The sequence below is a fragment of the Acanthochromis polyacanthus genome, chromosome 3 (assembly GCF_021347895.1).
Source record: "Acanthochromis polyacanthus isolate Apoly-LR-REF ecotype Palm Island chromosome 3, KAUST_Apoly_ChrSc, whole genome shotgun sequence".
NCBI classification, from domain to species: Eukaryota; Metazoa; Chordata; class Actinopteri; family Pomacentridae; genus Acanthochromis; species Acanthochromis polyacanthus.
Genome location: NC_067115.1, coordinates 163,026 through 188,471, shown reverse-complemented (window position 1 = coordinate 188,471; position 25,446 = coordinate 163,026). Strand labels below are relative to the sequence as shown.

The 25,446-nt window shown below is 45.2% G+C and overlaps 2 protein-coding genes across 2 annotated transcripts; both read left to right on the top strand.

Annotated features, from left to right (window-relative positions):
* The first annotated feature begins 839 nt into the window (after positions 1–839).
* On the top strand, positions 840–6,062 carry LOC127533266 (GTPase IMAP family member 8-like). The gene is made up of 3 exons (XM_051945879.1): positions 840–890; positions 3,291–3,919; positions 4,990–6,062. Exons 1-3 carry the CDS (start codon positions 884–886, stop codon positions 5,806–5,808), a joined length of 1,455 nt encoding a protein of 484 aa, XP_051801839.1. The 5' UTR covers positions 840–883; the 3' UTR covers positions 5,809–6,062.
* Positions 6,063–9,928: 3,866 nt separating this feature from the next.
* Positions 9,929–21,591, top strand: LOC110968523 (VIP peptides-like). Its single transcript, XM_051945826.1, has 5 exons — positions 9,929–9,967; positions 10,936–11,027; positions 17,784–17,867; positions 20,869–20,967; positions 21,409–21,591. The coding sequence occupies exons 2-5, from the start codon at positions 10,954–10,956 to the stop codon at positions 21,536–21,538; spliced, it is 387 nt and encodes a 128-aa protein (XP_051801786.1). The 5' UTR covers positions 9,929–9,967; positions 10,936–10,953; the 3' UTR covers positions 21,539–21,591.
* Positions 21,592–25,446: the final 3,855 nt, after the last annotated feature.

Genomic DNA, 25,446 nt, shown 5'->3' with positions numbered 1-25,446 from the left:
CTTTTGTCAGAATTTTTTGGAGTGCTTTTCAGCAACCTTTTCCAACAACACATCCAAATATCATGAAGTCCGTGACATTCTCAGAGATTTAAAAACAATCTGGACTTTAAGTGAACATGATGATGAATGTAAAAACATTTTGCTTCTGAGTTTGTTTCTTGCATAAATATATGATGAAGCTTTTTTCAAAGATTTTTTTTCAATGTTGAATAAATTCTAGACCCGCTTCCTGTTACCTGTCCTCTACAGTTGTAATCAAGTAGTTGTGTCTTTTAGTGTTTTCACAAAGTCAGTGAAAGTATTCATGTTATTTATGTTTGTGATGTCTTGATTTTTGAGAGAAGCATGAATTTTCCTGTTTTAAACTGAGTCTTTTTCTCCTTTGGGTCAAAACTTTCTTCTATTTTACCAAAGACTCAAACTTTCTTGGTATTCACTGGCTGGATGTCACAGTCAAGGTCCAACACCAGTCCAAAACCAGTCTGACATGAGTCCAAAACCTGTCCAACACCCTAACCCTAATCCAGGTATTCCTACCTCTGAGATCATCTCCACTCTGGCTTTAAAAGAGGTTGGACCTTCTGAAGCGCAGGTTTTGGAACCGTTTTAATTTCACATTGATTTGCTACTTTAAAATAGAACATGATAAAAATAAAAGAGACAACAAACTAAATAACATGTCAGCAGTCATTTTGATTTAAATTTTTCTGTACCATAACTCAGAACTGAGGATCGCCTCGCTGCTGTGGTTTTAAAAAGGTTCGTAGAACAGGATGTTTGAGGGGAGGAGACTAGAAGCTGACTTTATCACAGAGCTGAACTCAAAATATTCACCAACAGCACACCAACGTGACAAGACTTCCCATCCTCTGGAAACACTGACATGGCCAGTAAGTACAACTATCCTTCACTTCTAGAGGTCAACTTTAGGAACAGCTTCCAGTTTAAAAGTGAAAGAGTTGACTTTGGCACAAACTTCCACTGTGTTTATCTTTGGTTAGGACTGATCAGCTCTGTTTTGTCCGTTCATTTATACAGTGACTGCATTTATGTCTTCCATTGCTTTGTGTTGAATATTTAAAGAGCACTTTAGAAAATGGCACTTAACACCTAACACTCACACTATCATAAAAAGTTCGGGGACACTTAGAAATGTCCTTATTGTTGAAAGAAAAGCAATTTTTCAGTGAAGATACCATGAAATGAATCATTGTGAATGTAGCAAATTACTATTGTAGCTGGAAACGACTGGTTTTTAATGGAATATCTCCATCGGGGTACAGAGGAACATTTCCAGTGTTCTGATGCTACGTTGTGTTAACTGATGGTGTTGTGTATGAGTAGAAGCTGTAGGAATATTTATTATATAATGTCCTGTAGAAAACGTCATGTCTCTGGTATGCTGCTGGCACAAAACTCTTCCTTACTGGAATGTCCTCGGAGGGAATTTCAATCTGTCAAATAGTTCTGACAGAAATCCTGTCCAGCCAGTTCGGCTGCAGGTGTTCTCACAAATGTTATTAGAATAAAACCTGAATAATGAAAACATTTATACCACAAAGATTTCAGGAAGTATCTTTTATTCAATCACATTTCATGATTCCATTTACAGTATTTCTATTTGATCTGAAAGGAATGGCAGACAGGATTTCAATTCATCCTAATGAACAATCCAAAAAAATCTTAATGTATGGTATATTTAAATAGCAATGATGTGTATAAAAGATGTTACACTGCTGCTTTCTGCAGCTCCAGTTAACGTGTCTTTATCACATAAAAATGGTGTAAACTCTTGTTTATTTACATGATGCCTTGTTTAGACAAGTTTCTGTGTTGAGGAGAAGCATTGTTCGTGAAACAAGGAAATAATTTCAGCAGTAACAGTAATAATTATTGTTGTTCCTGGGAATCTGTAGAGTCACTGAGTAAATGATGCATAAGCTCATAGTTTGGACCTGCAGCTCCAGGGTTCATCCGGTATCGATCGACATGCCGTAAACATTCCAGCTGGGAATGATGGACATTTATGAACAGCGAACACGTGAATGAAAGATTGTGAAGAATTAGAAGCTTGTGAACCCGAGGCTGTTGAGCTGCTGTTTAATTCTCTCAGAAAACATTCAGCTGCTGCTGTTGGAAGCATCTGGAATGGAGCAGCTCAGACATTTAAACTGATTATTTCATCATCTAGTTACTGTTCGTCTTTTAAATGGGATCTCCTCCAATTCATTTCATTTCATGAATTTTTACTCGGCGGAGTTATGTGATGATCGGTGTCCGTCTATCTGTCCACGCATCTGCCCGTTCATCCGTCCATCTGTCTCTTAGCAACATTACTCAAGAACAGACCAACAAATTTGGATGAAATTTCCAGTGAAGGTCAGAAATGACACAAGGGCCAAGTGATCAGATTCTGGCAGTGATGCAGCTTATAGTCTGGATACATGGATTTGTTAAAGATTTCTGTTTTATGAATGAATGGACTTGCTCTTATATAGCGCTTTACTACTCATCAGAGTACTCAAAGCGCTTATACAACAATTGCTTCCATTCAACCATACACTCACACATTCTCACTCTGGGGCAGACAGAAGTGTGGCTGCCAATCCACGCCTACGGCCCCTCCGACCACCACCAACATTCACACACCAGTGAAGAGCACTGGAGGCAAGGTGGGTAAAGTGTCTTGCCCAAGGACACAACAGCACATGACTAGGACAGAGCGGGAATCGAACCGCCGACCCTTCGATCATTGGACGACCCGCTCTACCACCTGAGCCACAGCCGCCCCTATCATTGCCAGATAGCAGCACGGTGTCACTGTAACCATGACAACCAGTGAACACTACATCAGCTGATCGTGAGTCCACCTCTGAGGACTTATCCAAGGACTGAGCAGCGTTGGAGTTCTGCTCTCTGACTGTTTTCTAGTTGATCTATTTTATTAAATCTTTTTCATGTACTTTAGTCCCAAACTGTTCCTGTTTACTTTTGAATTGTCATATTCATCCGTAAAGCACAACACTTAAAGTTGGTATTCAAATAAAGTGTTAATCTCTTAGAAGTAAAAGATTCTGTAAGTTCTTTCTTTAAAAGTTCTTCTGAATAAAGTTTTCTTCCAGTTCTTTGTTTCTGATGTTTTCTTATTGATGGAACTACACATAAGTAAATTCAGCTGGCAGCATTTGAAATGTGTATTCAGGAAGTGGTAAAGGTGAAATCTGAACTGGACCGTTGGGTTTACAGTCCTTTATAACATGAATCATGTCTTTTTTGAAATTCTCCAACAGAAGCAGAGGAGCCTCACCTCCGGATCGTCCTTGTCGGGAAAACTGGAGTTGGGAAGAGTGCAACGGGAAACACACTCTTAAAAAAAAAGGTTTTTCAGTCGAAACTTTCGTCTTCTTCACTGACATCTGAGTGTCAGAAGGAAACAGCAGAGTGTGGAGGTCAGACACTGGCCGTGGTCGATACTCCAGGCCTGTTTGACACCAGCAAGTCTGAGGAGCACGTGAGAAACGAGATCGCTAAATGCATGTCGTACGCTTCTCCTGGTCCTCATGTGTTCCTGGTGGTGCTCCAGCCGGGAAGATTCACCAAAGAAGAACAAGACACGGTGAAAATCATCCAGCAGATGTTTGGAGAGAAGGCAGCGGGGTACACCATGGCTTTGTTCACCCACGGAGATGATCTGAAGGATGAAGAACACACCATAGAGGAGCTTATCAAAGAGAATCCAGCTCTCCGTCAGTTCGTCAGTCAGTGCCGTGGAGGATTTCATGTGTTCGACAACAAAGACAAGGATCCAGGACAAGTGAGCGAGCTGCTGAAGAAGATCAACACCATGGTCCAGAGAAACGGAGGAACCTACTTCACCAATGACATGTTCCAAGAGGCTGAGCGGGCCATCAGAGAAGAGATGGAACGACTCCAGAGAGAAAATCCCTCCATGGGGCTGAAAGATGCCAGAAGACGGGCAGAGAAAGACAACCGGTTCAACCGGGCCGTCCGACAGGGCGCCGCCATCGGAGCTGTAGCTGGATTCCTGGGAGGTCCACTGGGAGCTGCACTGGGAGCTGCAGTGGGAGCTTTACTGGGAGCAGTCAATGGGGCGGTGCAGAAGAACGCATGTAGCATCCAGTAATGGTGATAACCTGGACATACAGTCACAGAATCACTGGAGCAGGGTTTAACATGTCCAGGATGTCTATCTTAACCAACGAGTTCTCTCTGTTTGGGTGTTTTTCCTGTATTTTAGAAATAATTCAGATTTAAAGCTAAATTTAAAAAGCTAAGGGCTTGAATATACTAGATGCTGATTCTGTCCGTAAATTTGAACTAAATCTCTTTATGTTTCATCAGAGTCTTAAACCTTTCTTCTGTGGTGATGCTTTTTTAAAGTCAGCCAGCAGTGGTTTGGCTCTTCAGATCTGAAAGGGGAACAAGGGATAAAGTGTGGTCAAAAACAAGGAAGTATCCAAGAAAAGCTTCTGCTGAGGAGTAAAAGAATTACAGTCTGAACAACTCAGTTTGTGTAATTACTCTCAGTGCCAGAAGACCTCCAGAAGTTCCTATAAAAGACATCAGACCTGGACTATTGACTAATCCATGAAGGAAGCTGCTGTCAGGAGGGACTTCTAGCAGCAAACATTTGAACTGTGTCCAAATCTTGATGAAACTGACTCATTTGATGAGCTTCACTTTTCTCCCTAAATACTGATGATGCAGGAGATGTTTGTTCATGGTTAAATATGGGAACAGTAGCTTCTTTAGAAACAGCTCTGAAAGGCAGAACAACTGTGAAGGTCCATGTGTCTCCTGTGCTTCATCTCTGTGACGCTTAAATAAATCTAAATATACCCAGACCTTCACTGGACATGTTTTTATTTCACCATGAATGTTAAATTAGGAGTTGGTGTGTTCAGAAAGAGGATGTGAGATGTTTGAACATTCTAATGCTGCCCTGACCTCCTCTGTTGTTCCTCAGACCTCAGACTGGTGCTGGTGGGTCAGGAGAAAGTGGGGAAGAGCTCAGCAGCAAACACCATCCTGGGAAAGAAGGAGTTTGGCTGCAGGATCAGCTCCACACCTCTGACTCTGAGCAGCAGGGTGGTAGAAGGTGCTGTTGAGGGCCGCTGGGTCTCGGTGGTGGACACTCCTGGACTGTTCAGCTCTCAGCTGTCTCCAAAGGAGGTGAAAGCAGAGCTGCTGGCAGCGGTGAAGCTGAGCTCTCCAGGTCCTCACGCCTTCCTCCTCACCCTCCAGCTGGGACGCTTCACCGAAGAAGAGCAGAAAGGCCTGCAGACCCTGCAGAACATGCTGAGTTCAAACATCTCCAAACACACCATGGTGCTGTTCACCTACGGAGACCGACTGGAAGACACCGACGTCCAGCAGCTCATCAGAGAAGACGACAACCTGCAGCAGCTGCTGAAGAACTGTAGCGGCTACTGCCATGTCTTCAACAACAGACAGATGGAGGACAGGAGGCAGGTCCAACGTCTGCTGGACAAGATAGACTCCATCTCTGAGGGAGGACACTTGAACTACAGGAGAACCTCTGAGAGCTTCATAGTCAGGGTTGGTCAGGGGATTCGCCAGAGATGTTTGAGGCTATTTAGCAACTTCTACCACATCATCAGAAGTGGAGAGACACAAAGAGAACGGGAGGAGACCAGAGGAAGAGAGAGAAGAGAAGATCAGGGGGGGGAAGAGAAGAGAGAGGAAGGACGGAAAGAGAAGAGAGGAAGAGGAGAAACGGTGGGGCTGATAAACTATAGAGTGAAGACAGAAGAGGAGACATTTTAAGAAGAGATGTGAAGCACTCAGTGTGTTTACCAGTCTGTTGTCATGGTGATTTCATGTCAGTTTATGTATTTTTCCTCTCAGGACCTTCTACAGATTTGGTCCATTTGTCACTGAACACATCTTTCCACTGCAGGAACATCTACAGATTCAGCCCTCTGATCTTTCTGATTCCCCTCCAGATACAACAGCTTCACTTGAACTCAGAGACCAGAACCAGTTACTGGACTTAGATCTAGTTCTATGTAAGAAACAGAACCAAGGAGGTTTGTTCTGTTAGAACATCTGGAGAACTTTATGTTAGTAAGTGTGGAGTAAGAAAAAGAGGACAGAAAATGTGGTCATCTCTGAGTCTAACCAATCAGCATCAACACATGGCAAGTTTTCAGGGCCAATCAGAGGAACCGACTGTAGAGGAGAACCTCTGTTCCTGTGGTCAGAAGACTCTCAAAGGTTCAGGGGCCTCATTTATAAAGCTTGCTTACGCACAAAACAGGGCTAGAAAGTGGCGTATGCTGTGTACGTTGTGATTTCTAAAAACAAACTTGGCGTGAGAATGTGCGCACCGGTGCACCAACTTTGATTCTTGCTTAAGCACATTTTGGAGACAGAGGGAACGGCAGTGCTGGAGGATGAAGTGGTGAATTGAAACCAGATTGATCTCAAACCTTTATTGTTATCACATATTAGACTTGTAGAGCCGGATAATCATAAACCCTCATTGTTGTAGATGTTCATATAGTGCGTCATTCGGCCGACGACTGTATTTGCAGAACTATGTTCATATATCAAACATCTTCAAATGATATAGAGCGGTGAGTGGCACTGATTGATTACTGATTTGGAAAAGGCCTGTGACAATCAGTCCAATCGCTGATCAAGCGGATAAATAGCGGGTCACAGCCGTGCGTAATGTGGCACAATGGATGCGCTGGCGTTGCTGGAAGATCATGTTAAGAATGGAGAGAGATTTTAGGGATAACAGGGATTTGTCCATGATGATGACTGGATAATAAGCAGATTCAGATTCCCTAGAGCAGTACTCTTGGATCTATGTGCTGAACTGGGCCGTCTCAGACCGACCCCCCCGCCCAAACCATCCCGGTACAGACACAGGAGCTGACGACTCGGGGGTTTCTGGTGACACCGGCTCCTTCCAGCGTTAAGTGGCCGACAGGTATGTGTTTTATATGAAGAATATATGAGATTACATTTGTTGTCTAAATCCTGTCTGGGTCTGATAAACAGTTACATGATGTCCTTTAGGTCTGGATATCACAACCATCCCTCAGTGCAATAATGCCAGCTGTTTTGGATGACATTATAAACATGACCAGTCAGTACATCAGGTTTCCTTACACTGTGGGTGAACAGGCCAACATTAAACGACAATTTGCAGCGATGTCCGGTTTCCCAAATGTAATCGGCGTAACTGACTGCACTCATGTTGCTGTAAGGGCTCCGAGTGAAGATGAATTTGTCTATGTGAAAAAATGCACATTCAATCAGTGTACAAATTATTTGTACATCGGACATGATCATAACAAATTTAGTGTCAGGGTGGCCTGGGTCAACACATGATTCATTCATTCTGATGCACAGCAGTGAACAGACTGCAGGGGGCGCTGCGTGAAATGCCGTGGATCAGCAGCTTATTTATATACAGATACATTCATGAGTTACTTTGCATTGACCATTCATGGTAAAATGTGGGCGTGTTGTGGGCGGAATGTGAGGTGGATCCACCTGTGCAATCTTCCAGCTGGTGTGTGATTATAAAGAAATTGCGTGTAGCTGTGCTTACACACAGTTTTATAAGTCAGGGGCGAAGGGCATACGCCCATTTCAGATTTTCAGCGTACGCAAACTTTTAGTATGGATCCTACGCAATGTTTTATAAATGAGGCCCCTGGTCCTTAAAGCAACCGCAGGTTCCTGCAGTGGAAAATGTACAGACTGGTATAAAGCTAAGAATGGTTTCAGATTTATGTTTTCTACTGTTTACTATCTTCTTTACAAAGCCTGAAAGTCCCAGAAATGTTTAAACTGTGAGCTGTAGGTTTTTCTAAATGTCATTAAAGTTTCTCTCAAGGCTGACTGGACTTCTTTTCCTCTCCAGTCTTCTTGTGGATGGATGGATGGATGGATGGATGGATGGATGAACAATGGATGGATGATTAATGGATGGATGGATGATTAATGAATGGATGGATGGATGAACGATGGATGGATGGATGGATGATTAATGAGTTTTCTCCGTGAACTCTTCTACTCTCTGGTTCTGTGAATCATGTTTTTGTCTCCAGATGTTTCCTGTCTCCTGAACAATGAAGCTGCCAGACCAGAGTTAACCAGAACACCAGCTGGAACATCACGTACATGCTGATCTCCATAGAAACACGAGATCTGACGGCTGGAGATGCAGGACATTACCTGCTCTGATGGGTTTATGTCTGATTAGTTTGCTGCAGAAGCTCATTAGATGGAAACAGACTGCTGAGCTTCGGCTCCATTCTTCATCCGAGATGGTTTCCCAGTCCAGAGGTGGATCTCATCCCTCTGACTGTTCTTCAGGGTGGATCAGCCTTTGAGGAACACTACTGATTGATGCTGTTTGTTGAGGAACCACACGTGTTCTGTGTTCTGCAGTGGTTTGAAGGCCCAAGCAGCAGACACTCAGAGTTCATCTCAGACCACCATCACCGTCATCATGTCTCCTGTAAATCTGATTTGATCTGACTGACTGACTCCACAACTTCTATAATTCCATTCAGCAGACACTGATGGGAAATGAGTCTTCAATGGGCTGTCAGTTCAGATCCGTTAGTGAGACATCTTTTCTCCTGTTAAAGGCAACAGTCTCTTTCCATCAGGACCAGGAAGATCTCAGTCACAACATCTAAAACATAGAACCATACAAAACATGTAAATCTGTAAACAAAACATGAGAGTCTGTACACAAAACATGAATCTGTACACAAAACATGTAAATCTGTACACAAAACTGTTACGGGGGCAGTCACAACCCAGGTGCAGGCACAGAAACAGACAAACTGGTTGGGGCAAGAAAAGGAATCTTTTTTAACAACATAAGGCTAGGATACAAACTAAGGGGAACGACTGGGCTGAAGTCTGACAAACTAAACGTAATAGAGAAAACAATAAAACCACAAAACTCTAAAGTAACTACAGAGGGAATGCATTTTTTCTTCACCATATATATACACTGACAGTCATTAAAAACTTTGAGACCATATTTTTCAACATAATTTTTATTTTGAAGCCCCAAACTGGATTTTCTTCACATGAATCATTTGTTTAGCATATTGGCATACAGAAACAAAAATCTAAAGTTTCAAGAATGATTTCAAAATAAAGAATTTCACAAAAGAAAACGGCACCTGCCAAACACAAAGTCACAGCAGTCAATACCGAGTATGGCCTCCATTTGCTTGGATGCAGGCAGCAATCCGTCGGCGCATGCTTTGGACCAGGCTTCTGATTGTGGGTTGGGAACAGCCCATACGCCTGGATACATCACTGTAGCTCAAAGCGGCCTCCACCATACCCAGTGCCCGGAGACGTTGTTCATGTGATAGACGCGGCATGATGCTGTTCACTGGACTAACAATGGGGGCCTTTTTTGGGCCTTTATATAGGCCTTCAAACCCATTCTCACATTGTGCAGATACTCACTGAGTATTGCTTGGTGTGTTTTTGGTTCACTTTTGCAAAGTGACCAACCCATGTGCAATGAATCATGACAAAATGACAACTCATCATTATCTCAACTACCAGGGTACTAGATCATCAGTAAATCCACCATGAATCATTACAACCCCCCCACAAGTAGAATTCTGCCTACATTTCTACCTCAAAGTTTCTATTGACTGTCAGTATATATATATATATATATATATATATATATATATATATATATATATATATATATATATATATATATATATATATATATATACACACCAAGTGGAAGAAAAAAACAAAAATAAATATCTATACACACACATTTATAAATAAATATGTGTGTATATTTTTCCCCTCCCCTTGGTGTGGTATAAAAGGCAGCAGGACTGGGTTTCTCCTTCAGTCTGCAGTTCATCTTTCAGCAGCTCCTTCTCTTCGTCTGCTTCACTTTTCTACAGTAAGTCTTTGGTTCTTTCATTGTATTTGGTTAAATTTCTTTATTTTATATTCTGATAACATTACTCTCATTCACTCCTTGTCTCCTTCTGGTTCATCTGGTCTTTTTTATCATTTTATCACCATGTCTACAGTTCTCATCAGACTTTTCTTCATTTTCTCTTCTGTTTCCTCTCACTGAAGACATTTTTTTTTTAGTGATCTAAATGTATCCAGTTCAACTATTCAGTCTTAAAAATCAAGACCATTTTCTGATCAGTCTTATCTCCTTTCTGTTGATGAACAAACATTTCTGTATCGAACTTTAAAACTAATGAGATCATTGAATTAAACTGGTGTGGAGGGTTGGGGTAGTGGACTGAAGGATTAATTCTATCTCCCATAACAGTTGTGCACAACTGCACTGTCAGATGTTTATATTCTTATTATAGTCTTATTTGTAACTTGCATGCTCTCATGTTTTTTACCTTTCATGCTGCTGGAACTGTGAATTTCTCTTTGGAGATTAATAAAGTATCTATCTATAAGGTATAACTGGATCTCCTGGTCTAGTTTTAGGGTAATGGACCGATGGATTAGCTTACCTCTATCTCCCGGTCTCACTGGGGTAATTACAGGGTATTAGATGGATCTCCTACTTTAGTTTTAGTGCCCTCCATCATCTGCTGAAGATGCTTCAGTTTTTTGGCATCACAGACAATCAGAGCTTAATTTCAACTAGTCCTCCATGACTCCCTCTTTTTTAAAAGTTTATCATGCTTGGGGTCTTCAGGTGTAGTTGGGCTGGTGGTCTCTGCATCTTGAGGGTCTCCAACAGCCAGGACACCTGTCAGGTAGATTTACTGATCAGCTATTAGTCAGTGTGATTATCACATGTAGATGGAACGAACTACGAATAAGCTCAGCTCTTCTTCAGATTGGTCCAGCGGAAATCAGTTCAGCCCCAGATTGTTGTGTTTCTGTTGACAGAAGTCAGCGGTGAGAGGGATGATGATGATGCATCTTCATCTCTTCTTCTATGGTGTATTTTGTGCTGCATTGCCTCCAGCAGTGTTTTCCAGGTAAACATGTAGATGACACGCCTACAACACATCCACAGCACACCAACAACACGTCCACAGCACGCCTACAACACGTCCACAGCACGCCTACAACACGCCCACAACACATCCACAGCACACCAACAACACGCCTACAACACGCCCACAACATATCCACAGCACGCCTACAACACATCCACAGCACGCCCACAACACATCCACAGCACGCCTACAACACGTCCACAGCACGCCTACAACACGTCCACAGCACACCTACAACACGTCCACAGCACGCCTACAACACGCCCACAACACATCCACAGCACGCCTACAACACGTCCACAACACACCAACAACACGCCTACAACACGCCCACAACACATCCACAGCACGCCTACAACACGTCCACAGCACGCCTACAACACGTCCACAGCACACCTACAACACGTCCACAGCACGCCTACAACACGTCCACAGCACGCCTACAACACGTCCACAGCACACCTACAACACGTCCACAGCACGCCTACAACACGTCCACAGCACCCCAACAACACGCCCACAGCACGCCTACAACACGTCCACAGCACACCTACAACACGTCCACAGCACACCTACAACACGTCCACAGCACGCCTACAACACGTCCACAGCACACCAACAACACATCCACAGCACGCCTACAACACGTCCACAGCACACCTACAACACGTCCACAGCACACCTACAACACGTCCACAGCACGCCTACAACACATCCACAGCACACCAACAACACGCCTACAACACGCCCACAACACATCCACAGCACGCCTACAACACGTCCACAGCACGCCTACAACACGTCCACAGCACACCTACAACACGTCCACAGCACGCCTACAACACGTCCACAGCACGTCTACAACACGCCCACAACACGTCCACAGCACGCCTACAACACATCCACAGCACGCCTACAACACATCCACAGCACACCAACAACACGCCTACAACACGCCCACAACATATCCACAGCACGCCTACAACACGTCCACAGCACGTCTACAACACGCCCACAACACATCCACAGCACGCCTACAACACGTCCACAGCACGCCTACAACACGTCCACAGCACACCTACAACACGTCCACAGCACGCCTACAACACGCCCACAACACATCCACAGCACGCCTACAACACGTCCACAGCACGCCTACAACACGTCCACAGCACGCCTACAACACGTCCACAGCACGCCTACAACACGCCCACAACACATCCACAGCACGCCCACAACACATCCACAGCATACCAACAACACGCCTACAACACGCCCACAACATATCCACAGCACGCCTACAACACATCCACAGCACGCCTACAACACGTCCACAGCACGCCTACAACACGTCCACAGCACGCCTACAACACGTCCACAGCACACCTACAACACGTCCACAGCACGCCTACAACACGCCCACAACACATCCACAGCACGCCTACAACACATCCACAACACACCAACAACACGCCTACAACACGCCCACAACACATCCACAGCACGCCTACAACACATCCACAGCACACCAACAACACGCCTACAACACGCCCACAACATATCCACAGCACGCCTACAACACGTCCACAGCACGTCTACAACACGCCCACAACACATCCACAACACGCCTACAACACGTCCACAGCACGCCTACAACACGTCCACAGCACACCTACAACACGTCCACAGCACGCCTACAACACGTCCACAGCACGCCTACAACACGTCCACAGCACGCCTACAACACGCCCACAACACATCCACAGCATGCCTACAACACGTCCACAGCACGCCTACAACACGTCCACAGCACGCCTACAACACGTCCACAGCACGCCTACAACACGCCCACAACACATCCACAGCATGACTACAACACGTCCACAGCACGCCTACAACACGTCCACAGCACGCCTACAACACGCCCACAACACATCCACAGCATGCCTACAACACGTCCACAGCACGCCTACAACACATCCACAGCATGCCTACAACACGTCCACAGCACGCCTACAACACGTCCACAGCACGCCTACAACACGTCCACAGCACGCCTACAACACGCCCACAACACATCCACAGCATGCCTACAACACGTCCACAGCATGCCTACAACACGTCCACAGCACGCCTACAACACGCCCACAACACATCCACAGCATGCCTACAACACGTCCACAGCACGCCTACAACACATCCACAGCATGCCTACAACACGTCCACAGCACGCCTACAACACGTCCACAGCACGCCTACAACACGTCCACAGCACGTCTACAACACGCCCACAACACATCCACAGCACGCCTACAACACGTCCACAGCACGCCTACAACACGCCCACAACACATCCACAGCATGCCTACAACACGTCCACAGCACGCCTACAACACGTCCACAGCACGCCTACAACACGTCCACAGCACGCCCACAACACGTCCTCAGCACGCCCACAACACGTCCACAGCACGTCTACAACACGCCCACAACACGTCCACAGCACGCCTACAACACGTCCACAGCACGCCTACAACACGTCCACAGCACGCCTACAACACGTCCACAGCACGTCTACAACACGTCCACAGCACGCCTACAACACGTCCACAGCACGCCTACAACACGTCCACAGCACGTCTACAACACGTCCACAGCACGTCTACAACACGTCCACAGCACGTCTACAACACGTCCACAGCACGCCTACAACACGCCCACAACACATCCACAGCATGCCTACAACACGTCCACAGCACGCCTACAACACGTCCACAGCACGCCCACAACACGTCCTCAGCACGCCTACAACACGTCCACAGCACGCCTACAACACGCCCACAACACATCCACAGCACGCCTACAACACGTCCACAGCACGCCTACAACACGCCCACAACACATCCACAGCATGCCCACAACACATCCACAGCACGCCTACAACACGTCCACAGCACGCCCACAACACGTCCTCAGCACGCCTACAACACGTCCACAGCACGTCTACAACACGCCCACAACACGTCCACAGCACGCCTACAACACGTCCACAGCACGCCTACAACACGTCCACAGCACGCCTACAACACGTCCACAGCACGTCTACAACACGTCCACAGCACGCCTACAACACGTCCACAGCACGTCTACAACACGTCCACAGCACGTCTACAACACGTCCACAGCACGCCTACAACACGCCCACAGCACGTCTACAACACGTCTACAACACGCCCACAACACATCCACAGGACGCCTACAACACGTCCACAGCACGCCTACAACACGCCCACAACACATCCACAGCATGCCTACAACACGTCCACAGCACGCCTACAACACGTCCACAGCACGCCTACAACACGCCCACAACACATCCACAGCATGCCTACAACACGTCCACAGCACGCCTACAACACATCCACAGCATGCCTACAACACGTCCACAGCACGCCTACAACACGTCCACAACACGCCTACAACACGTCCACAGCACGTCTACAACACGCCCACAACACATCCACAGCACGCCTACAACACGTCCACAGCACGCCTACAACACGCCCACAACACATCCACAGCATGCCTACAACACGTCCACAGCACGCCTACAACACGTCCACAGCACGCCTACAACACGTCCACAGCACGCCCACAACACGTCCTCAGCACGCCCACAACACGTCCACAGCACGTCTACAACACGCCCACAACACGTCCACAGCACGCCTACAACACGTCCACAGCACGCCTACAACACGTCCACAGCACGCCTACAACACGTCCACAGCACGTCTACAACACGTCCACAGCACGCCTACAACACGTCCACAGCACGCCTACAACACGTCCACAGCACGTCTACAACACGTCCACAGCACGTCTACAACACGTCCACAGCACGCCTACAACACGTCCCCAGCACGCCTACAACACGTCCACAGCACGTCTACAACACGTCCACAGCACGCCTACAACACGTCCACAGCACGCCTACAACACGTCCACAGCACGTCTACAACACGTCCACAGCACGTCTACAACACGTCCACAGCACGTCTACAACACGTCCACAGCACGCCTACAACACGCCCACAACACATCCACAGCATGCCTACAACACGTCCACAGCACACCTACAACACGTCCACAGCACGCCCACAACACGTCCTCAGCACGCCTACAACACGTCCACAGCACGCCCACAACACGCCCACAACACATCCACAGCACGCCTACAACACGTCCACAGCACGCCTACAACACGCCCACAACACATCCACAGCATGCCCACAACACATCCACAGCACGCCTACAACACGTCCACAGCACGCCCACAACACGTCCTCAGCACGCCTACAACACGTCCACAGCACGTCTACAACACGCCCACAACACGTCCACAGCACGCCTACAACACGTCCACAGCACGTCTACAACACGTCCACAGTACACCTACAACACGTCCACAGCACGTCTACAACACGTCCACAGCACGCCTACAACACGCCCACAGCACGTCTACAACACGTCCACAGCACGCCTACAACACGTCCACAGCACGTCTACAACACGTCCACAGCACGCCTACAACACGTCCACAGCACGTCTACAACACGTCCACAGCACGTCTACAACACGTCCACAGCACGTCTACAACACGTCCACAGCACGCCTACAACACGCCCACAACACATCCACAGCATGCCTACAACACGTCCACAGCACGCCTACAACACGTCCACAGCACGCCCACAACACGTCCTCAGCACGCCTACAACACGTCCACAGCACGCCTACAACACGCCCACAACACATCCACAGCATGCCTACAACACGTCCACAGCACGCCTACAACACGTCCACAGCACGCCTACAACACGCCCACAACACATCCACAGCATGCCTACAACACGTCCACAGCACGCCTACAACACGTCCACAGCACGCCTACAACACGTCCTCAGCACGCCTACAACACGTCCACAGCACGCCTACAACACGCCCACAACACGTCCACAGCATGCCTACAACACGTCCACAGCACGCCTACAACACGTCCACAGCACGTCTACAACACGTCCACAGCACGTCTACAACACGTCCAGAGCACGTCTACAACACGTCCAGAGCACGTCTACAACACGTCCACAGCACGTCTACAACACGTCCACAGCACGTCTACAACACGTCCACTGCCAGAGGCGTGCTGGGGCAAAATTTCGGCCCGGGAGAATTAGTACTATAGCGGCCCACAGACCCCTCCGCCCGGATGGTACCACAGACATTTCGTTTAATGGTATTATTTAAAGCAGGGGTCTCAAACTCAACTTACCTGGGGGCCACTGAAGGTAGATTCTGAGTGAGGCTGGGCCACATCAAGTATTCCAGAAAAAAGAGTTTTAAATATTCCAAAGAAAAGTACAACTGATCCAATCTTCTTCTTTATCAATAACAGTTCTTCAACATGACTGTTTCTTCAGAATGTGAATGGTTCTGCTGAACACGAACATTTTTTTTCAGAACATGAATTGTTCTTCAGAACATAGGCTTCTCTTGCATACTCCTTGCTGCCAGAGATCTGGCAGCGCTTCCTCTCACACAGCTGAGCCACATTAGGCTTGAGGGAGGAAGCAGTTGAGACCCTAAGTATGGCTTGAAGATGATCGTGCTCGTCACCAACCTTTCTCTTCATGGCAGGTTTTGAGAAGGACATGACTGAGGCTGGATATATGTTCCTTGCTTGTATTACTTTCAATTGATGTCGCGCCGCAATCACGTTTCAAGTGACTGACGTTGCTAATTCCCGTTGGCAAACTTGACCGCAAACGCCACCGGAACTTGTCATGAGCCTGAGCTATTTTGCGGTATATGTATTTTTATTTGTTTATTATTTAAATATTTTTCTGGAAAAATAAGCATTTTCTAGCCTAACAAGTTGAAGATAATATAAAAAATAATAATTAAAATATATTAAATCGAAATAAATACAGTGCTGGGCTCTGATTGGCTCAGGGACCATAGCAGGCATCTCTTCCCTCTCGTGTTTAGCAGCTCAGTATCTTGCTTTGTCCATTTCACATAGAGGTCTGATCGCTGCGCATCAAAATAAATTTAAAGTTGCGGGGGATTCAGGAACCTAATCCCCGCACAGAGGAGTGACCACTGTATATTATGTGAAAGTCCACGCCAAGTGCGACATGGAAGAAATTGGCAGAAAGATGTACTGATAGCTCAACATGTTGAGCCCCTGCCTTTGGTGTAGTGGTTGTGTGTTCGAGCCCAGCTTGTGGCATTTTGCCGCCATTCTTCGACATTTTCTCAAAGTGCTGTCTTACCAACAACACGGAAGCATATGAGAAAAGCAGGTGGGCTCCACCAATGCTAAACTTTGATCTCAAGTAGAGGGCCACAAAATATCGTCCTACGGGCCGCAGTTGGCCCGCGGGCTGCGAGTTTGAGACCCATGATTTAAAGCATTATTATTATTATTTTATGACTGGAGCGGCACAACAATAAAGCGGCCCACCGGGAATATCCCCGGTGTTCCCGAATACCCAGCACACCATTGTCCACAGCACACCAACAACACGTCCACAACACATCCACAACACGTCTGCAACACGCTAGAGAAAAGACTGAAGATCACCTTTAGATTTACAGCTAAAATTACCAACAGAATGAGTAGTCGTGTTTTAATAAGATAATATTCATATCGTTAAAATTTGTGTTCAGAGCTCCAACAGGCAACAGCAGCTGGAAGCATCGACCTTCTGTTCACCACGTGGAGGACCAGAAACATTTTTACGGATCACGCAGGTAAAGTCTCTGATTATCAGAAAAAAATCAGATGTTGGTTTGTAGAAATCCTTAATCACAGATTTAAAACCTCAGAAATGTTTAGAAAACTGAAAAAATGCAGAGATTTAACAAAACAAGAAAACAGAACTGAAGTCCTGAAACTTTACCTGTTGTTCAGAAGAAGACATCCCACCAAAATAAAAGCTGCTTCCTTCAGCAGGTCAGAAACAAAGAACATCTTCTCAGTCAGTGTATAGTTGTTGTATGATACTTTTAAACTCATTCAGAAGCTGAAACGTGCTCGTCTGATGATAAAGCTGTTACTTGTGACCTCTTTAGGTGGAGCTACTTGGAGCTTCTTATGACTGATTTGAGTCCTACGTCTCCATTGGCTGCCACCATGAGGGTAAATCAGTCAGTCTGGTTTGGACCCTGACAACAAGCTAACATTTTTTTGTTTTTAAGAGGTTATTTTTGGGACATTTCATTGACTATACCTGGTAAAACTAGATTCCAGTCAGGTTAGATGTGCTCTGCTAGCCTCGCCATGCTACACCCATGTTTCTGACAGCACAAGGGTCTAGGGAAGCTCGACAGGGAGGGAAGCGGGCTAAAAGGTTGTCTATCAAATCCCTCTGCAGCAATTGGGTAGGTATACAACCAATCAGCGCAACGAATAGGCTGACGTAGTTCCGAGAGCACCGGCGGATTGTGGCTAAGTCCCATTAGCTTCCCAACCAGCGGAGCCAACTGGTATATTAAGGATTTGCCATATCCCGTCGGCATAAGTCCAAATTCATCTTTCTTCTCAATGAAACACTTCAGTGCCGTCCTTTGTTTATCTTTCAAGTTGAATTTTAGCTTCAAATCTTTAAGGGCTGTGGCCAAAGCCGAGTCGAAAGATAACTGTTTATTGTGCGCCGGTTGTTTCTGTCAGATTCGTCATGCCTCTGTCGTCACTTAGTTACGCCCGCCTTCTGACTCTACACTTCATGGTGATTGGTCCGGCCAGTTTTAGGAGAATCCAGCCTCGAGCCTTATGGAGGGTAACTAGACCCACCCTGGCAGAGAATTAAATTCGTTGCCGTGGGTTGTCTAGCGTGGCTAGGCTAGTGCTCTGCTGCCCCATCAGCTGAATGGTGAATGGATGGACCAGGTGTAATGCCTGTAAGGCTACAGCAGGGGGAGCCCTCATCCAGGATACATGGTTCACATCTAATACTGAAGATGTCATTAATGGAACACTGTGGAGCAGAAGAGCTGGGATGGGGTCTAGAAGACACGTTGATGGTTGAAAGGAAGAAACTGCTGATGTTCACGACAACCTGAGATGACATCAGATGAAGCTCAGACTAGGAGGAAAAAGAAACTTCTTCAAGCACTACCTAAGACACGAGGAAAGAAAGAGTATGACGCTGAAAACTTCCAAGAAGAGATGGAGGATCTCATCCAGGTTGAGCACTGGGGGCAGGTGAATAAAGGCAAGAGATTTATTTAACCCCAAAAAACTAAACCAATACATACATAGAGAACTGAGCGGCAAGGACAGAACTAAACCAAACAACTCAAAACTCTACAATAAACACTATGAATACAAAAACAGAAGTCTACCAAAACTAAACTGAATTTTCAAAACTAAACTAAAGAGGGGTACTCTCAAGATGGGGGAACTGAACTCAAAGGGAAAAACAGGCTGAGGACATCCAGGGGCAAATGGAGATGAGATAGGAACAACTGGCTGGAGACTGAAGCTGGGCTGACGAGAATTCGGGTGGAGAACTGGGTCGTTGTGCGAGAAAATCCTGGAGAGGGAAAAAACGGAGTCCAAAAAGTGGGGAAGCAAATCCAAAAGAGAGTACTAAGTCCAAGACAGGATGTGAGTCTAGTGAGCGAGGTGTAACTGAACGAGCTGAGCTTTTATACTGCAAGAGGTGGTTGTGAACAGGTGTCCTGAGTGAGCTGATTACTGCAGCTGATACTCATAGCAGTAATCAGCTGGTAGCAGAATGCAGACAGGTGAAACAGACAGACAGACAGAGGGAGCCACAGAGACAGACAGGTCAAAACAGAAAGGGATCAGGACCCAAGGAAGAAAGGAGGAAAAACAGGAAGAAATCATAACAGGAAGGATCATAACACATGTGGTCACAAACCCTGCAGTGGGAAAGTCGGAAGAGCTCAGCAGAGATCACAGGGTTCTACATCAACATGAGCTGAAGGAAGTCCTTCCTCTAGAAGCAGAACCTTAAAGCTCCACTCCAGTCTGCTGCTGAACAAAAAAAGACCTTCTGGAGGAAAGTTCTGAGGTCAGATGGAACAAAAACTGAAGGTTAGGCCTTTAGCCCCAAGAACACAAAACCTACCACCAAGCATGGAGGTGGCAGTATCATGCTCTGGGGCTTTCTAGAAGAGCTTTTGGACTGGTTCCAGACTGTTTTCTGATTGGTTCTGAACCTTTTTTGAACTGGTTTAGCTTTGATTTTGTTCCTGGTTTCAGACCTTTTAGGACTGGTTTAGGACTGGTCTGAGCGGGTCTCTTTTTAGGCCCTAGAACCCCAAACCTACCATCAAGCATGGAGGTGGCAGTATCATGCTCTGTGGAACTGGAGCTTCACACAAAGTAATTTGAATAATGAAGGATGAGGATTACCTCCACGTTCTTCAGGAGAACCTAAAACCATCAGCAGAAGGTTGATCTTGGACACAGTTGGATGTTTCAACCAGACAATGAGTCCAAACATACATCAGACGTGGTAAAGAAATGGTTCCATTAGGCTGGAATGAAGGTTCTAGAATGAAGGTTCTAGACTGGTCTCTCTGAAGTCCTGACTTAGACCCATCAAGAACCTGAAGACCTACTAGCAAACGTGCACATACTGTGTAACAATTAGCATTTCTGTTTGATTCTACACTAAATAAACGGTCATGTTTACTCTTAACATGCTAGACTAAACAAAACACAACAGAGGAGCTTTAGATGAACAAAGAGTTAACTGACGTCTCGCTGCTCTTTGGTCAGATCGACTCATCAGACAGACGGACGGTTTACCAGCAGCTACAGCCGGCAGCCGACTGAACTCACCGCTAGAGGCTACCTCCAGCCACCAACACGGGACAGGTGTGACATAAATAAGATGTTATTAGGCCACGGAGCAGCCATGTCTCCTAGAAATGACTTCTGTGTGTTTAAACTTTTTCTTGTACTCATAAAACTGTAATCAAGACGTTTCCTGTTGAGAATCCCAAACATGTGAACATGTCAGATCCTGCAGATCTTCTCTAACTGGATTTAAGTTCAGAGTAGGAGGACGTCTGAATGTGAAGCTCTGATTGTCTATAGAAGTTACTGAACTCCATTTGCTATTATTGATGTAATGTTCTGGTTCAGATGGTGTTTTTTCTCTGAAGAAGGAAGATGAAGCATAAAGTCCTTTCAGGCAGATTCCAAATAAATAAAACTGATCAAATAGATTTAAAAGAATTCTCTTTGGGATTATAAACGTCATTGGGTTTGTTTTTGACTTGTTCCTCCTCTGCTTTCTCTGTTGTCTCCTTGCAGTGCTGACCTGATCATCAAACGGCATTCGGATGCTGTTTTCACCGACAACTACAGTCGCTTCCGTAAACAAATGGCAGCCAGGAAGTTCCTGAAGTCTGTGCTGCAGGGGAACAGGAAGTTCAGCAGATGAGAAGCTAGAAACCACCAGACTGTTGTAATAAACCAAATAAAACTCAGATTAAACATCAGGCTGTACCTTGGTCTCCTCATGAACGTACTTATGTGTGTTTTCTGTCACTTCACTGAGGAGCAAAGCATGAAAGATGTTCTGACTCTGAAGCTGTTGCCTTTAGGGACACTCAGTAAATCTGAAACTTCCAGTGTGGACGCGAATAGAGACATATTCATTCGTTGTCCATCCATCTGTTATCTCTGCACACTCTATCCTCTGTAGGGCATCAGGGGTCTGTCCAGCAGTTATAGAACGAAGGCAGGGTTCACCTGGACAGGTAACCATCGCAGACTCTGTTCAGTCAGTAGGTTGGTTCATAGCAGACGTCTCCACAGCTGGTTTCTGTTTACGAAGTTCTAAAACATTCTGAGCAGCAGTGAGACAAAAAGCTGTGAAATCTCCTCAGTCTACGCAACATCATGTTGTTCTACCTGTTGCAGTACTACGTTATGATTTATTGCTCTCGTTATCAATAATTGGGGCACCACCTAGCATTCTAATGGCTAGGACATTTATTAATTAACATTAATAAAATTATTAATATTCATAAAAATTTTGATCAATCTCATATCAAAAAGTCTTGAATCCTCGGTTAAATTGACCACATTCTACACAAAGAAACACAAGACTGTAATTTGGTCTATAATGAGGTATTTATTAACTATTCTATGAAAATAATGACAAGTGAACTATGTACAAGGTAGATATGGTGTGTGTGTGTGTGTGTGTGTGTGTGTGTGTGTGTGTGTGTGTGTGTGTGTGTGTGTGTGTGTGTGTGTGTGTGTGTGTTTGCGTGTGTGGAATGTGGGAGTGTGTCTGTGGTGTGTGCATGTGTGAGAGATGTGGAAGTAGGTGTGAGAGAGAAGGAAATATGGTGAGGATTAGCCAGAGCTAACCTGACGAGGTAATCGGTAATTTGGATTAAGAATTCTAATGATTTGTAAAAGAATAAATTGATTAAATGAATTAAATGACCAAGCTGTTAGTACATCACCCATAGAATGGAATCAGAGCAAACTCAGCTGGAGTTATTGAAGTGAACCGTCATGGGGCTGGGACTTGCAGGCCTTCAGATTCGCAGCACACGGTCTGGACCGGCAGGTTCGGAACGGTGCGTCGTCGTCGTTGTGGCCACGCCTTGATGTCCTGCCGCGGGTTGATCGGTTCTATGCAAAGACCTGATCCAGCAGATCTCCGGAGTTCTCAGCTGAGTGCTTAAAAATGATGGTTCTCAGGCTTTAGCCAAGAAAAACGGGTGTTGATGAAAAACGGTCAAAATTAAGAAAAATAAATGCTGGTTCTGAATCGGTTCTTTAGATTAAAACGAATAACGTTGGTTTAAAATTGAGCAAAATGTCTCCTTAAGTTACAAAAATGTTAAAAGATAAATAGTTAACAGACTTAGATGGTGAGGGAATTTCAAAGATAGAAAAAACGCGCTTTAGGTAAGAAAATAATGAGAGAGACTTTGGTTGGCCTCTCAGGAAGAGAGGGGTAAGAGAGTAGGTCGGTAAGAGAGTAAGAGAGTAAAATGTGGGCTACGGCTGACTTTATCTGTGGGTCCAGCTAAGGGGAGGACCTGGGCGGAGAGAGAGAACTTTTAGGCGCGAGTCTGGTGGAATTTGGAATCTCTTTGTTCTCACAAAGTAGAGAAGAAAGAGGAGTCCAGAATGGATTAAAATATGATATTAAACGCGCAAAACACGATCTGTCTATCCCACCATATTCAGTTGTGTGGAAGTGAAATGTGTAGATTAATACATATGTTCATATGATGTGAATCATTTCATTCATAACTATATGTTTATGTTTATGACATTAAAAATATGCATCACAGTGAAAATATAACAACAAGTCAGAGATTTGGTAACAGGTAAATACAATGGTCATCATTCAACCTAAATGGAGTAATAAAGAAGGAATCAGATTAAACATCACAAATTAATAAATCAGCTTCTGTGAAAGATAGAATCTTGATTTTCGGATATGTTAACGATGAATGATTTCCATTGACGTTGGTAATTCTGTAAACACAAAATACATTCCAGAAATATTAATTTGGCAAGGTTTTTAAGTTCAGTTCCAGTCTCTTTGTTTCAGTCAAAGAGAGTGAGAGGGTGACTCCAGCCTTCTGCCATAAAGTTTTACGACTTGTTATCTGATCTGTGGAATGCAGAGACGTCTCCGGCTGAGGGTCTCCTGAAGCTGAAAAGGGATTTTAGCATGAAAGTTCATTAAACAAACATCCATAGCATATAATTGAAAGTCATTGTCTTTTAAAAAGAAGAAGTTTTTCCAGGGGTTTAAATGTTCACAGGAACTCCATCCTTCTGTGAATGAAAACCTACAGAAATACAAATGTCTCAATCCTCCTATAGAGATGGGTGTTGGTCAGTGCTGGAGAGGGACAGCTTATCTGAGTTTTGATCAGCTCAGGAATTCCAGGGCCTTTGCAGTCTTGCTACATACCTAAAGGCTGATCAATAACATAAAATGATGAGATCAACACCGATCAATAACACGATCAGATCAACACCGATCAATAACACGATCAGATCAACACCGATCAATAACACGATTAGATCAACACCGATCAATAACACGATCTGATCAACACCGATCAATAACACGATCTGATCAACACCGATCAATAACACGATCAGATCAACACCGATCAATAACAAGATCAGATCAACACGATCAATAACACAATCAGATCAGCACCGATCAATAATCAATAGTAAATAGCTGACTGAGTTGTTCATTCATTGAACTGCATGGCTAACTAGCTAACGAGTTAATTAATTAGTTAGCTAACTAGCTAATTAACTAGTGAGCTGGCTAACTAACTAGTTAGCTAGTGAGCTCACATGAGACTGTTGTCATTCATTTCCTCACTTTGAAAATAGACTGTAGATGTTCTCTAAGATAAAGAACCTGCAGCTTCTCCATCTACTGCCTGAACCAGTCCAGGAACCTGATGTGATGCCTTCATGACAGACCATAGATGTTTCTGCTGCAGCTTCCTCCTCCGTCCTTCACCACCAGAAACAACAAACACCTTCCATGTCTGGGTTCTGCTCTTTCACTGAAGTATTTATTTTAATCAGTTCTCCTCTCCCTCCTGCGGATGTTCCACAGAATAATCCCTCATCACATTTTACAGGAACACTGAGGCTGTATCACCTTAGCTCCGCCCACCATGACTGTGATTGGTTAAAAGAAACAGGCTGGTCAGAGTGTATTTTCCTCCTGTAGTAGTCAGTCAGCACTTTATTCTATCAGCTCAGAATTTACGGTCAGAAGAACTCGTGTTTATAACTCTGGATCAGTTCTAAAGTTAGAATAAAAACTAGAATGTTGATGGCCGGATTTTGCTACTTCCTGGTCGCCATTTTGGATTTTTTTGGAGCCAGTCACGTAAAAAGCGTCATCAAACAGACTGGACCGGAGAACAACTCGGGGCAGGATTGGCTGAGGACATTTTACCGCAGAGGCTTCTGTTGCTGCTTTCGCCCTAAAGGATCTGTCAATCATTCCAGACAAGATTGTCTATCAAGTATAGCCACGCCCCCTGGCTCCGCCAACTTTAATGATTTATTTAAAATTCAGTATTGATTTATTTTAAGATCGGCCACCTGATCTCTCATTTTGACCATGAAAACTAACGGGAAAAAAATCCTGAGCTGTAGAACATCAGTCTATCAAATTTTATTTTTTCCGGTGATGAATTGGAGTTTATGGAGCAAAAGCTTTTTGGAGCCAGGCCTAGTGGATGGTGTGATATTGCAAGTTTTTGACACTTCCTGGTGGGCTTTATATTTGGAGCCAGATGCTACGTCCATCTTTATATACAGTCTATGGTT

What these genes read in the sequence shown, in the direction of transcription:
- LOC127533266 (XM_051945879.1), top strand. An exon ending in AGCGGGCCATCAGAGAAGAG is followed by an intron (nt 3,920 to 4,989) that starts ATGGAACGACTC and finishes TGTTCCTCAGAC; the next exon opens with CTCAGACTGGTGCTGGTGGG.
- LOC110968523 (XM_051945826.1), top strand. Translation starts at nt 10,954, where the DNA reads ATGATGATGATGCATCTTCATCTCTTCTTCTATGGTGTATTTTGTGCT. An exon ending in CCTCCAGCAGTGTTTTCCAG is followed by an intron (nt 11,028 to 17,783) that starts GTAAACATGTAG and finishes ATTTGTGTTCAG; the next exon opens with AGCTCCAACAGGCAACAGCA. An exon ending in CATTTTTACGGATCACGCAG is followed by an intron (nt 17,868 to 20,868) that starts GTAAAGTCTCTG and finishes CTCTTTGGTCAG; the next exon opens with ATCGACTCATCAGACAGACG.